The 15,901-nt window shown below is 28.9% G+C and overlaps 2 protein-coding genes across 4 annotated transcripts in view; one reads left to right on the top strand and one right to left on the bottom strand.

The window, feature by feature from the left end:
• Positions 1-3,874, top strand: part of LOC126899386 (cyclin-dependent kinase 11B) — an 11,520-nt gene extending 7,646 nt beyond the window's left edge. For all 3 annotated transcript variants that reach the window (XM_050674263.1, XM_050674262.1, XM_050674264.1), the window contains 3 exons: positions 609-838; positions 2,595-2,866; positions 3,508-3,874. In XM_050674263.1, the coding sequence (XP_050530220.1) occupies positions 609-838; positions 2,595-2,866; positions 3,508-3,775 (770 nt within the window). In that variant the 3' untranslated portion in view covers positions 3,776-3,874. The remainder of the gene's footprint in view (positions 1-608; positions 839-2,594; positions 2,867-3,507) is intronic.
• A 1,232-nt stretch (positions 3,875-5,106) lies between these two features.
• Positions 5,107-15,385, bottom strand: LOC126899384 (dipeptidyl peptidase 4-like). Its single transcript, XM_050674260.1, has 15 exons — positions 14,974-15,385; positions 14,646-14,886; positions 14,396-14,490; positions 14,242-14,319; positions 14,127-14,179; positions 13,643-14,025; positions 13,393-13,583; positions 13,199-13,335; positions 12,993-13,116; positions 12,301-12,686; positions 11,543-12,006; positions 10,052-10,350; positions 9,592-9,986; positions 7,301-7,518; positions 5,107-7,188 (listed from the first exon to the last, which is right to left on the bottom strand). Exons 1-15 carry the CDS (start codon positions 15,028-15,030, stop codon positions 6,638-6,640), a joined length of 3,672 nt encoding a protein of 1,223 aa, XP_050530217.1. The 5' UTR covers positions 15,031-15,385; the 3' UTR covers positions 5,107-6,637.
• Positions 15,386-15,901: the final 516 nt, after the last annotated feature.

The raw sequence follows: 15,901 nt of genomic DNA, 5'->3' as shown, positions 1-15,901 counted from the left end.
TCTTAATCAGGATATTAATAAGGAACTAGCAGTTTATGAAGCTTTTGGAATAATCCACCAATTTTTTAAAATTAAACACTATCTAAAGATTTGCATCGAAGCGTTTTTTTTTGATAGTGATTTTAATCACTGTCAGATATCATTATACTTGATCCAACTATGCCACGTCACCACTGTGCCGCGACCCCCCTGTGCTGGGTTTTTTTATATGGGAACACATATTTTGAATTAATAAAATGTTTTAGTTTTGAATTTAATAGTAGATGGCATTTGAATTTTTAATATAACTTTATTTGTTTATTAGATATTAGATATTTTTGTATTGTCAGTTAATGTATTTATAAACTCACAACAATGTACCTTACTACCATTGATAATAACAATGCTGTGTACCTGCTAATATCGATGTCATACTAAACCAATTAACTACCTGTATTTGTAATCTCTTGTGTATTATATATTAACTCAAAAATTTGGAACTTTAAATGTTATATCTTTTTATGCATTTTCATCTTAAAACATATACACAATAACAAAGTTATCTTAACTTAAGAAGATCAGTTAATAATTTTTTGTTCTATGTGATTTTAATAGAAATGGCTTTTCAGGTGAAGTAAAATGTTTAATGCAACAACTACTTTCAGCTGTAGCACATCTACATGACAATTGGATTTTGCATAGAGACTTGAAAACATCAAATTTGCTTTTAAGCCACAGAGGCATTTTGAAAGTAGGTGATTTTGGTTTAGCAAGAGAATATGGATCTCCACTAAAAGCATACACACCAGTTGTCGTTACATTATGGTACCGTTCACCTGAATTACTTTTAGGCGACAAAGTAAGTTTTATATTTTAGCTTCAATGTGAAAATGAGAAGGTATTTTATCATGATGTGTTTTTTTTTTTATGTCCGTTGACACTTTCTCAGCTTTTACTGGACAAATTTCCTTCAACAATACGTCAAAAGATCACAAATCGTATCTAGTTGAAGTCATTACCCTTAAAAGTAGAAAAAATTTCCCTCATTCCACTTAAATGGGGGAAATCTCCAAAAAAATTACAATTTTTAAAATCGATAAATTTCAACATTTTTTTTTAAACTTCCATAACTTTTCCAAAAATTAACAAATAACCATAATTTTTTTTATATTGTAACCTTAGATATTTCCCTTTTATTTTACAATATTTTTTTGAAAATTTAACATGTCATATCATGTACTATAAAATGAAAAAAAAAATTTGTCCTGATGATTTATATTCTACGCACAAATAGCTGTCGTAATTAAAACCTGCTATTTTTGTGTTAAAATTTTCAATTTTCTATTCTATATTTTCAAATTCAAATTACTATAACTTTTTGAAGAATGCATGATCAATACAATTTTTTTTATAAACACTTTATGTTTACTTCTTTCAATTGACATACTTTATTTTAAAATTAGAAATTTAATATTTCCTTTATACAGGGGGGTTTAAAACTTGAAACATACATATAAAAAGTAGAACTTTTACAACTTAACGTTTAAAAATATTATGGAAATACTGCGTTCTTTAAACATATGTCAAATTAAAGCATGATTTTTTATTTTTATCACGTTTAGATTCAATAACTTCAATAAATATCAAGGTTCCCACCACTGTAGTCTCCCCTCATAAGTAGAAATTTCTTATTCATGTTAATATTATTTTACTATGTGTTTTTTTTTTGTGGCTGCGATCTATTTTCCCAACCCTGAATTAACCTACTTTTTTCAACGATATGTCAAATGATTACAATTCATATTTAGTAAAAGATATTGCTCTGAAAACTTGAAAAAAATGCCTTAATAAAATAAAGAGTACCTTAAACAGCTTTATCCATACAAATAATTAAAGTGATTCATTTCTAATATTTTTAATGTATTTCTTGTCGAATTAGATTTGATATGATAAAAGTATTCAACTACAAAAGTAAATAATTTTACTTTGTAATTTATTACTACCAGTCTATAATATTCCAAATTTTTTTGTAACATGATGCTATATAAATTATAAATCTAAAAAAAAAATGATATTTAGTTTCACCTGAATTTAACAATGGATTTTTACAATTATAATCAATTTTTATACTACGCTCAATTGAGTAAATCTTTTTAACAACTTTTTTTTTATTGGTTTTTTTAGTTAAAGTAAATGATTAAAATTATTTCAGTTCTTTATATTTCAATTGTAGAATCTTTTTAAACACCAAAAGTAAATTATAAATAATTACTATGATTTATATTTAAGGGTTCTATTATGATAAAAATGCAAAAAAAATAGAGCTTTTCTGATAAATTTACTGTAAATAGTAATTTTTGAATTTAAGAATTACTAATCTGGATATAATTGAGGAAATAGAAGTTGATGTTGCTTTTGTAATTATCCACCAATTTCTTAGAATTAAATACTATCTACAGATTTGCATAGAATCGTTTCTTATGATAGTGATTTTAGTCACTATCAGATTAAATATATACTGGACCCTACTATGCTAAGCCCCCACTGTGCTGGTTTTTTTATTCAAATATTATTAATAAATTTAAAATACTATAACTAATAATTATTTATTTTAGGAATATTCAACACCAATTGATATGTGGTCAGTTGGTTGTATATTTGCCGAGTTTCTCTTAATGGAACCATTATTCACTGGTAAGTCTGAATATGATCAAGTGAAAAAAATTTTCTCCACTTTTGGCACACCAAATGAAAAAATTTGGCCCGGATATTCTAATTTGTGTATGGTAACAAAATTGTCACTACCTGATTATCCTCCTTCTAATTTCAAAGGAAGATTCTTAAAAGAGGGTGTCTTAACAGATATAGGATATGATATACTTAAAAAGTGAGTTAACATTTTTATTAATATTGATTTAGATAACTTTAGAACACCAAAAATTCTGCCAAGTATGCAGATAAGAAGAATTTAATTTTTTTATATGGGTATTGGAAGCTGAAGAAAATAAAAAAGAATCATATTAAATTTTAGCGTGGATAACAAATATAAAAATAATAAGTAATGAGAAAGATGCAAGCCCAGGATGTTTTGTTGATATAGCGTTGGAAATTTGCACAGTGGGCAGTGGTCGAGAAAGTAAAACGGAAGTAAAGAAGCCACCTGATCATAGGGTTCAATTTGACACCTAGATATGTAACGCAATCAGAGGGGGATAGTTCTCTCATGAAGAGTAATTATAGGGTAAACGAACGGTAAGCGTTTTTTTGTGAAAATTATCAACTAAATTTTCGTTGGGGTAGTCTCGAAATAATATATTAGAAGAGAGTTAGAGAGAAAGCTAAGTGAATTATTAAGGGACAATTAAAACTTAGAAATATAAATGCTTAGAGTTATTGAAATATCAAAAGATATTCTAAAAATTTCATATTATAACTTCAGTAAATATATTAAATTATTTTTATTTTGTTATTGTAGAAAACCAAAAACTAAATTCTATTGTATCATTTTCAATTAATATTTTTTGATAGAATGCTTACATATAATCCAGCTACGCGAATAACAGCAGAAGAAGCTCTTCAACATAAATATTTTTTAGAATTACCACTATCTATTGACCCGGCAATGTTTCCAACTTGGCCAGCTAAAAGTGAAGGAGGCACTCGCAAAGCAGCTGCTAGTCCTAAACCACCATCTGGAGGTAGAGATTATAAACAACTTAAAGAAGATGAAGGATTCCATTTAGGAAATAATTTAGCACGACTCCCTCCTGCTCCAGCTTTTAGTCTTAAGTTTTGATAAAATTATTTTAATAAGGTATTTCAATTAATATAAATCATTTTTTTTTATGTACAAAATGTAATTATTATGTGTATAATATATGAGTATGAAATAGGATTTTTCCCTTAGTAACTTAATTTCTAAATTATTATAAGAATACAACACTCATTAATTTTGACTCATATCACAACCACTTTAAAATCTCACAAGTTTGTAGATTTTCAATTTTTATTCATAAATTTATGAATTTTTATCTATTATTAAATAAAGCCATTGGAAAGTGTTTTTAAACTAACCATGATAATAATATACTATGCCATATATTTTTAAAAATATATCCAGTTTGGCAATGTTTTTCACATAATAGATAAAGAAATGTTTGAACACTAATGATTAATCTGTGAATTTGGAAATTTGAAGTCGTATTATTTACATGATCAAAGTTATCATTTTAAGACATTATTTAACTAATGAATTTTTTATATTTTGACTAAAAATATTAAATAAAAAAAAAAAAAAGGTAACAATTATTATCTAATAATTTAAATAATTACCAATAAATCAATTAATAATAATTTTCCAACAACATTTAAATTGTATTAAAACATTATTAGACAATGGAAGAATGGTGCTACTGTAGTGTCTCTTAAAATATAATAAAACAAAACGACACAATGTAGAAGTTAATATGTTAAAGTATAAAAATAGATTCAAGAATTTGCGATAAACTATACAATATATGTTTAAACATTTAAAATAATTAAAACATTAAATGGAAAAATACTTTGTATCAAGAAATTAAAGGATAAAAAAGTTTTCAATAAATTTATAAATTCCACAATATACTTTTTGACAATACTTATAAATAAAATAATACTAATAACAAAAATGGTTTAAGTGTGATTTTATAAGATAAATTATTTGGTTATTCTAATGGCATGAGTTTTAATATATTAAAAAAAAATTAAGATTGTTGTCATTAAAAAGAAATGATTTAAATTTTTTTTATGTTTTAAGTTATTTCACTTGATAGAAAAGTGTATAAAACATGAGGTAAGTAATCAATACTATTATATGACAATAATTTGCTGGTCCAGATTAACCAATTATGAGATTTGAAAATTAACATTTTTTTGAGTAAAGAAAGTTACTTCTTAAATTTAACTGTTTTCCAAGTAGTATTTATTTAATTGTAGAAAGATAATTAAAAACCACATATAATTTCAGAAAAATTCTCTACAAAATCAACAGAAATTTAAAATACAGAACAAGTGTAAAATTAATTTAATTAAAATTTAAAATTTTATATTACTATAGAATAATTATTTTTAAAACTTATAAATAATTTTATAGTATGCAAGTATAATATTAATAAATTAAGATATTTAACTAATTATTATTGTATAGTCATAGATTTTACTATTACATACAAGACTTTTCATCACTACAGTGATGAAAATGATATAATATATATTACATAATTTTAAAATATTATTTCTATTCAATTTCTTTGACATTGATGGTACAATAATATTGCTCCTTTTTTGTAACTATATTTCATATCTAAGTGTTTTGATAAGGGAATTCAAAAAGTTCAAAGTTTACCAATTGAGGTTTATTTTAATACTATTACAGTTTTAGAGCACTTGATAACCCTCAAACCCAAATTATAGTTATTATTATTTTAATCGAAAAATATTAACTATTAGGAGGACTCAATAATATTTTAATATATACAATGTATATAAATAATGGAACTAGTCTTGATCCAACCCTTAATATTTTTTAAATTATGATTTTGTACTTAATCTATTAAAAGGGGACTAATACCCTTCGCCCCTTAGATTTGAATTTACCTCACCAGCCTAAAGACTACTGTTTTATTATAATCTATGCATTTTTAAAAATAAGTAAGAAAGAAAATAGTTTATATGACAAATAAATACTGGACAATAGTTTTGGAGAAGTTAAGCACTCTTTGATTAACATAATCAATTTAATATAACTTAAAATAATATGACTTTAAAATATAAATAAATAATTTAAATAGTTGTATAATACATATTTGTATAAAAAATAGGTAAACGAAAAAGCTATATGTAAACTTTGACAATAGTGACCAAAGGGCGCAGGGCACTCCATTTCTTGGACTATCATTGCCTATTTAAAAAAGTATTTTAACGATAAAATAAGTAAAAAAAATCTTTTTACGTCCAAAAACTATAGTCTAATTTAAATACGTGAAAACTATAAATTACTTAACTATAACATTTTTTCAAATATCTTTTTTTACGCCTAACACAAAATGTTATGTTATCAAAACGTTCAATTTTGTCTACGCACGTGTCGAATGATAATATAATTTTTAAGAAATTTCATATTAGTCAGAGTTTACATATATAAATTTGGAGGAGGGTAATTTTTGTCATTGTTTATAATATCACCAAAAATCAAATTTTTAGTTTTCTTATTGTTAGAATTGTTTGTAAATTTATACTAACAAATTCAAAATACATTCTATTAGGTTTTGGACAATTTTCTAACTTGAGATCAATTATCTATAAATGAATTAATCAAGACTGTGAATTTAAACAATATCCGTTAACTGATAGTATCGTACGCAGCATTTTTTCAAGAGAGAAACTAATGACTTATTTTTGGTTATCACATTCTCTTATTAGCGCCAAAGTCATATACTGTTGATAGTAATAATTAATCAACGGGGGGATATAACCCATTTAGCCTCCCCCCCTTGGATACGCCTATATTTACTGCAATGAATAACATTCCTTTATAATTAATTTTCTAGAATACTAAATTGTAATAGACCAGGTGTCATACCACGAAAAATTTGTAAAACGGTGGTTGCCTTAAAGGATGTTAATCACGACCATTTTGGTTGTAGTGAATATCGCGGTCGCGGTAGGTAAACCGGTCGTTTCCGCCGCCGTCTTCATCGTCTTCTTCCTCGCCATCTTTGTTACTGAAACACTGTTCTAGGAAGTCGGACGTTCCCGCGTAAAAGTGCGATCGAACGCCGGCTAGGTCGTGATCTTCGTCTGGATACATTTGCTGTTTAAAACGAAGTAGTCCATCGGCTGCTCGCGTCAGGGCTGAAGTCAACCGCATTGTGTGCTGTACGTGAACTTTGTTATCGGCAGTGCCGTGCACCAAATAGAATTCGGGGTATTGGTAAGGAGGCGCTTCCGATTGTGCTGACGTCGACGTGTATGAAGAAGAGTAATAACCACCATCTTTGTTATATCGGCCGCTGGAATGCCGTTGTCCATAAAATACTGGTGGTGAGCGGCGACTTTCTTCCTCTTTGTGTACTTCCAACAATCGTTGGACGTCGGTAACCAAATCTGAATCATGATATTCTTTGGCATTCTCATCTGGCATGCCCAAATGTCTTTCCGAATAAAAAGACGCTAAAATAAAAACAAACGAACACTATTGATCAAAGTAATAATTTATATACAGATATACATCAAGGAATCGAGAGCGATTTTAGCAAACAATATTATAATTATTGTGTCTTACTATAAAGATTCCAGGAGCAAACGGGTGCAATAGCGATGCCGCATCGGAATAGAGGTAGATATGATCCACCGCCATTACCAGAGTTTCGTCGTCCTCGTTTCTTTTCTTGAATCATAGTTGTCAATAGTAATTTAGCCGCCAGATAACCACCATAACCAGCTGATCCCCAAACGGCTACTCGTCTCTTGTCCACAAAATGCAAGTTATCTCGTAAATACCTTTTAACAGTATTAACACATTCTATAGAATAAATAACACTAAACAACAAATAATAAATATGTTTGTATTGTTTAAAATTTTTATATGAATTCTTTATGAAATTTCAACGATAGTCTCAAATCTGACTTCAGATTTTTTTATCTAACGCATCTAGTTTTGACATAGTTAATAATTAGTCATTAATTATCATGATATTTAATAAGACCTGTGCAAAATTTAGGACTGTTCTATCAAGTCTAACCGATATTTTTAAATTTGAGTTAGACTGTCATTAAAAACCCAGAACACTGGAGTTGCGGTACAATGGGAACGTGGCATAGTAGGGTCCAGTATATATTTAATCTGATAGTGACTAAAATCACTATCATAAGAAACGATTCTATGCAAATCTGTAGATAGTATTTAATTCTAAGAAATTGGTGGATAATTACAAAAGCAACATCAACTTCTATTTCCTCAATTATATCCAGATTAGTAATTCTTAAATTCAAAAATTACTATTTACAGTAAATTTATCAGAAAAGCTCTATTTTTTTTGCATTTTTATCATAATAGAACCCTTAAATATAAATCATAGTAATTATTTATAATTTACTTTTGGTGTTTAAAAAGATTCTACAATTGAAATATAAAGAACTGAAATAATTTTAATCATTTACTTTAACTAAAAAAACCAATAAAAAAAAAGTTGTTAAAAAGATTTACTCAATTGAGCGTAGTATAAAAATTGATTATAATTGTAAAAATCCATTGTTAAATTCAGGTGAAACTAAATATCATTTTTTTTTTAGATTTATAATTTATATAGCATCATGTTACAAAAAAATTTGGAATATTATAGACTGGTAGTAATAAATTACAAAGTAAAATTATTTACTTTTGTAGTTGAATACTTTTATCATATCAAATCTAATTCGACAAGAAATACATTAAAAATATTAGAAATGAATCACTTTAATTATTTGTATGGATAAAGCTGTTTAAGGTACTCTTTATTTTATTAAGGCATTTTTTTCAAGTTTTCAGAGCAATATCTTTTACTAAATATGAATTGTAATCATTTGACATATCGTTGAAAAAAGTAGGTTAATTCAGGGTTGGGAAAATAGATCGCAGCCACAAAAAAAAAACACATAGTAAAATAATATTAACATGAATAAGAAATTTCTACTTATGAGGGGAGACTACAGTGGTGGGAACCTTGATATTTATTGAAGTTATTGAATCTAAACGTGATAAAAATAAAAAATCATGCTTTAATTTGACATATGTTTAAAGAACGCAGTATTTCCATAATATTTTTAAACGTTAAGTTGTAAAAGTTCTACTTTTTATATGTATGTTTCAAGTTGAAGTTATTGAATCTAAATGAGATAAAAATCAAATTATTTGAACATTTTTTTTCTAACAAAAAAATAATGCAAAATATAAATGGTCACAGGCGGAGTTGAACCTCGTATTATAGGGGTGAATAAAAAGTTTAAAAAAATGATAAAATTTACCGATTTTAAAAATTGTAATTTTTTTGGAGATTTCCCTCATTTGCGGGGAACAAGGGAAATTTTTTCAATTTTTAAGAATAATGTCTTCAACTAGATACGATTTGTGATATTTTGACGTATTGTTGTAAGAAATCGGTCTAGTGAGAGTTGAGAAAAAGTGGCAACAGACACACAAAAAAAAAACGCATCATGGTAAAATTAATACTTTCTCAGCATTGCATCGAAGCTAAAAAAATAAGCTTAACTTTCGAGTATAACTTTTTTCAGTTTAATTTACAATTATGAATCTTTAATCAATAAATAATAATCATTTAAATTTTATTTAATAGATAATTTTGGCTGTACACATATATTAACTTGTGCATTATGATTTTTGATTTATACTGTATAATAGAAAAAAATCTGTAACCAGATTCGGAATCAACGTTAAATTTCCAAAAAGAATTTATATATTAATTACAAATAAGAAAATGACTGTTGTCCTGTGTAATTACATACATTTATCGAGTAAAAATTAATTTGTTATCATAATTGTGCAAAGTATTTTTTATTTTTAAATTATGCATTTACTCAGTGACTTCTAATTGATCTGCAACGTCGTAATTTCCCAGACGTTTATATATCGATAGCAACAGGTCGTATCCTCGGCCTCCGGATCCACGACCACCGTCCACGACGGCCACTACGTAATCATGAGCCGCAGCTAAATACTGTATAGACCAATCCGACTGCCAAGTGTCTACTACGGACTGAGTCCCTGGACCGTTACCAACGTGCACAATAAGCGGATACTTGCGGTCGTCATCAGGACTAGCACCCGCTCCTCCGGATCCTATAGAATCCAAATCTGAGTCAAAACGTACTCCGGGTGGCAGATACAATCGAATCCTGGCGCTGTGTCCACCAGAAACGCGTACATCAAACGTTCTTGTTGCTGTAAGGTATACTTTGGTGTTGTATTTGTCCTGTTCGTGAAAAATTATTTAAGTTCGATACTAAAAACTATTTAAGTAAAATTAATTTATCTTACAAAAAGGTAAGTGTTGTTTTCAAGTGTACCAACAAATTTGTTCGATATTTTTGCATGTGATTTCAATTGGGAAGGACGCCCTTTAATTCCGCTGATGTCATCTTTTTTTTTATCAGTTTCTTTTTCAATCTCTGTTTTTTTTTCTTCTTCTCGTATAGGAACTACTACTGTTTTGTGAAGGGTAACCATTGGGACACCAGGCCCCAAACAAATGAGAGCGTAGAACTCGGCTGTAAGACTGAATTCAGCGTCGTAATAATTACATCTGATCTGATTACCTCCAGGTTTTCTACGAGGATCTATGGTCATAAAAAAACATTTAGTCTTTGAGTATTTAATAAATTATTTATATAAAGATATCTGATATAAACAAAAATCTAGTATTACCATGATTAAAAAGTTGAGAGTAAATACATCGAGACTAAATTGTAAAACGTGATATTATAAAACTTAAATAGCTATTGTTTTATAAAAAAAAAACGTGTTTTGTGTTTATTATTTGCGCATCCATCAAAAATATAAACTAGTAGAAAAATCATACAGTTACACAACAGCCGTACATCAGTTAGCTTTTTAATCTTACTTTAAATTCGTCATTTAATTTATGATTTTATAAATTAAAAACAAACTATGGGCAGCAACTTATTAAAGCTCTAAAGCTTGAAAGTTTTCAGGATTACAAAATTTTGAAGTTTTTTGCCGACAATATAAAGCTAAAAATTGTTTTATATTTTCTAGTATTTAATTGAACTCTATACGTCAAATGTAATCCATCTAATTTTTTATATTACATTTTGTCAATAATAATTAATTCGATTTTTAATATTAATTTGTAAGTTTTGTTATTCATTACAAAAATAAATAATTTTTCATCGATGATTTTAAGTGAGATTATAATCATCATTTATTGATATAATTATTTATAATCTCTCTAAAATAATAATATTAACAAAATAATAATATTATTATTTGGTTAAAAATTACTGAAAAAAAAAAGTTTTGCATGATTTTAACAAGAAATTCATAGAACCTATTAATTCAACACCCGTTTGATCAAAATTTGAACTTGAAAAACCTAAACCGCAACTAAAGTTTTGTTACATAGATTCTGAATAAAAAATTCATATAAAAAGTATAATTCGTGAAATGAGAATTAATTTAATAGTTTAACCTTAGGTTTTTTTATTATTATTATTCTTTTTCTTGCATTAATCACAAATTCCATAGAGAATTTTCCTTTATTATTAAAAAGTGAAACATAATATGATATTATTTATAGAAAAAAGTTGTCTGTTTTACTTTTGTTAATTTAGTTCAAAATAAATCTTATTCTGTCAAAAAAATTACTGATATTTCAAAGAGAAGTGGTTAAAATACTTTTTTTATTTTATAAAAATACATTCTATTTAAGAATCTGGTCATTTAATAATTGAAGTTATTGATCAGCGTAGTTAAATTATTTAGCGTTTCGTAAATTAAATTTTAAGGTACCTCTATTAGTTTTTAATTGTTGTTCATTTTCTCGTAATCGCTGATTATGACGTTTTCTTTGGTCAGCTTGGTCATCATACTTGTCTTGTTTTGCATTTTTGCTTACCCCAATATGTCCGATTTCTGATTGATCTAATTGATATTGTTGTGACGATAATAAAAATTGGTATAGACGTGATTCGGCGGGTTTTGGTTCAGATGTTGTTATTGTTAATGTTTCTGTTGTTGTATAGTTTTTTTCAACTGTAGAAACAGCATCAGGAGCAACTGGATTTTCATTTATTTCTTCATTTGAGCAGCTTAGACAAACTGAAGGTTGGGGATCAATTAAATGAGCTGGCGTATGCGGTTGGTGAGATCGGTAGGATGATGAGGTGCTCAAACTGCTCATATGATAATAATAATGTGTGGTGGCATACAGATGCCGTTCGCTGGGCCTATCGGCAGGTATAGCCAAAAAATAACTGTAAAATAAAATAAAATGAGAATTTGTTTTTTAAAACATAAAAACAATTATGAGATAGCAAAAATTGAGCTCTTAAAGATAGATTACGAAATTTGTAGTTTATATTTGACACCCGTATCGTAGCTTAAAATACACCTTAAAAGAATTAACCAATCTAGCACATAAAAATGACTTTTTTGTAAAAAATTAAAAAAAAAACAGTAAATATTATTGTCATTTTGGTTGAATGGTTAAAGTCTTTACCTTTTAACCACGTAATTACATTATATGTATTAGAATTAACTATGCTTACATAGTATTAGTGATATGGTCCCATGATAAAATTTTTTCGACAGTCCAAGGGCCGTAAGTAAGTGGGATCAAAAGTTTTTTTGTTATATTCACAGCAACTATTTGTCTGTAATAGCCTGCTCCGAGATCGTATCTGTTATTACTTGAAGCAGCCTGATGCATTCCAGCAAATCCCGAAGTACGTCCTGAACCACTGTTTGTACCGTATCTAATGGGTGCCAGTGAAACATATCCATCTCCATCTCGGCTAAAAACCGGTGGTCCTGTTACGTCCACCCATCCGCCTAGTCGGGTTTGACTATTTTGGCCAGCAATAGGTTGTCCATGAATTCCGTGACCAATGTTGCCATGACGACTAACCATCGATGCAGCATTTATGACTTGAGTCTGAGATAATCAAACAAAATAAAAATCTTTTATTTGTTTATGTACAAAGAAGCTGTAAGAACAGTTATATAAATGAATGTTGAAGGAAGAAGAGGTAGAGGAAGACCAAAAAAGAGATGGAGGGATGCTATTGAATGCGATTTGAGGAGAGCTGATGTGAGCGTAGATGATGTGGGAGATCGTGTCAAGTGGAAGTTTAGGATAAAGGTGGTCGACCCCAAGTAGTTGGGATTAAGGCGAGGAAGAAGAAGAAGATTTGTTTGTGTACAAAATTATCTCTAAAGATAAACGTGATTTTATAAATACTTCTTGGCAAATCCACATAGGTGATTTACAAATGGTAGTGGCGCTAGTATTTTGTTGTCGATTCAACCAGACAACACACACTTCTTCTGGACTGACCCATTGTACTGACGTAAAATAATAATCACTAAAAATGAAAATAGGAAAATAAAGCAAATTCAATGAGAAATATATTTTGAAAATCCTACAATCTTAGGACTATTACATACTCTGTATACTGGAACATTGAGGGAGGAGTGAGCGTGCGAATTTTTATTGACTGTTGCAAGTTGTTGTTTTTGAGATTTTCAGCAACATCTCCAATGTTGAACACTGATAGAGTAACGATTGGATTTAATGTCCCAGCCTATAGAAAGTCACATTATTAACTAATACTTAGGAGTTTAAACTTTTAGACCAAAACCTTTGGATATCGCAGACTACGGATTTCTGGGTATAAGTGACGCTTGAAAGAATCACTGCCAACATTGGTTGAATAAATGGGAAATTTGTATTCTCCCACGCGAGTATCATCAAATGTCGCATATAACATCATCATTTTCGGAGTATTTGGTGAAGATGTCCACATTGCCGTTCTAGACTTCAATATTTCTTCTGAATAAATGGACATTTTTTTAATGATAATATACATATATATCACTTTTATTACATACCTTCATAAAGCCAGTCAGGTACACCATTGCTAATAATACCTGGCACTCCAGTATTAGTAATTCTTTTAGGAACTAACTTAACTGTTATATCTTCATTATTTTCTGAAAGTTTTTCAGTTAATATTGCAATGTAATAAATATCGCAATTACTGTACACGGCCACTAAGCCTAGAGGTGATAATGGCTTGGAATTAGAATCGAAATCTTTATCCTCTGGTGGAGGAGTTATTTTTTCATCATAAGATGCAGTATTAAAGCTCGCGTCTTCTGTTTTAGCACCTCCATTCCACTGCACTTGCATAAAGTAAGATTGCTGTTGTTGGTTTGTAGTTACATTATCATTATTATTTTCTACGGTGTTCAGAGTCACCGATATCATATGACTGTAATAAAATATAAGATTTCATGAAGTTTGATAAAAATATGTGACATATACTTTAATGTACAGCAAAAAAAAATTGTTTTTAATTTGTTGGTTATTTACTTGGTAGAAATAGTGTATACTGTGTATCGAGCCAAATATGAGTATCTAAATAACTGAAATCCAAGTGAAAATTTTGTGAATAATATAAAACATTTATTTTAGTTGGAAAAAATACCTTTTGTGGATCATGTGCTATTAGCAAATATTTTCTATCTAGTGACATAGTGAAATCCACTACTGGATTCAGTAGATTCTGCAGAAAAATTTATAATTATAAGCAATTTTAACACTTCACTTCGACAGAAGTAAATGGGACTTAATATACTTACAAATGAATGATTTGACATAAGAGGTGTGCTGACCATCGTCCTGACATTCAGTAATCCCACACCACCTTCTGTTGTTTTGTAGATCATTTCATGGCCTGTATAATAAACAAGCATATTAAGTGAGTTAATTATATTATTAGTATTTACAGTTTCAAATAATAAAAGACTGAACTCTTGTCTAACGTTGTGATTGCAATTAAATTTTTATGTACATGACGATATTATTATGAATAATCAAAATTTGTCTTACCCGATATCCACGTGCCATTGAACAATTGCACGGAATGCGATTGCTCATCTTCTAGAACATCACTTAGACGGATTCTGCGTCCACGCATTCTTCGCCAGCGTCCACCTAATCCGAAGTCTTCTTCAGGTGTTAATAGTACTACTGACATGATTATCATGGCCAATACAGCCACAATGACCATTAAAGCAATAAGTATGCCTCGCCAATTCCGTTTCTGTGCATTGCTTATACCAACTAAATCCTAAAACGCATAAATAAATACGAAAATTATTATTGTTAAAGAGAAAACAGTGCATTTTTTTAATTTGAATTTGATAACAGTACTCACCTGGTCATCGAAATCAGCACTTGTCATTGTAGTCACTCCGGTATCGGCCATAGTCATGATGTTTAATTATTTCTAGTTTAAATTAATTTTTGATAGCAAACATATGAACTTTTATTTTTATTCATTGGCCAATATAATCGACCCGTTTATCTAGTCGAAACCGTTCGAACGCTCTAAACTTTAACCAATCCATACTAATATTAACAATGTAATATTTTATTTGGAAATTTCTAAAAAAAACGTCTGTCCAAATACTTCGAGCACCAATTAACTATTATTGATGTAATCATTAACACTAGTATTATTTTAATGAACGAATAAACGATGAAAACAATACTACAGTCAAATGGACGATGTGGACGAGTGAGGGGGTGCGGTTGGATCCCTACCGAGCCGATGCTTCCATCTGGAAGCTGTGCGCCGAAGCCGTCACCGACTGTATATCAAGTATACAAACGCTTGCCACTATTGTCGGCGATCCAGCACGAGCCTTTCCGATGTACATTGCAAGTTTACCGACCCGAAATCCTATGTTTATAATTTTGAGGCTCTCACAGATAGCGCCCGTATTATTATTTTTAAAATTTTTCATCAGGTTGCAATAAAAATTACAAAAAATAACAACTAGTGGCTAATAATTAGACATTTTAGATTTTAGCTTCGATGCGAAGCTGAGAAGGTATTAATTTTATCATGATGTGTTTATTTTTTTTTTTATTTTTTTTTTATTTTAGCTTCGATGCGAAGCTGAGAAGGTATTAATTTTACCATGATGTGTTTATTTTTTTTTTTATTTTTTTTTTATTTTAGCTTCGATGCGAAGCTGAGAAGGTATTAATTTTACCATGATGTGTTTATTTTTTTTTTTTTTTTTTTTGTGTCTGTCACTACTTTTTCTCAGCTCTCACTGGACCGATTTCTTTTAACA

Source organism: Daktulosphaira vitifoliae, unplaced genomic scaffold (assembly GCF_025091365.1).
Source record: "Daktulosphaira vitifoliae isolate Bord-2020 unplaced genomic scaffold, ASM2509136v1 Scaffold_2, whole genome shotgun sequence".
Taxonomy (NCBI): domain Eukaryota; kingdom Metazoa; phylum Arthropoda; class Insecta; order Hemiptera; family Phylloxeridae; genus Daktulosphaira; species Daktulosphaira vitifoliae.
This window is presented reverse-complemented; position numbering and strand designations above follow the sequence as displayed.

What these genes read in the sequence shown, in the direction of transcription:
- LOC126899384 (XM_050674260.1), bottom strand. Translation starts at nt 15,030, where the DNA reads ATGACTATGGCCGATACCGGAGTGACTACAATGACAAGTGCTGATTTC. An exon ending in GTATACACTATTTCTACCAA is followed by an intron (nt 14,026 to 14,126) that starts GTAAATAACCAA and finishes ATTTTATTACAG; the next exon opens with TCATATGATATCGGTGACTC. An exon ending in ACCTGACTGGCTTTATGAAG is followed by an intron (nt 13,584 to 13,642) that starts GTATGTAATAAA and finishes CCATTTATTCAG; the next exon opens with AAGAAATATTGAAGTCTAGA.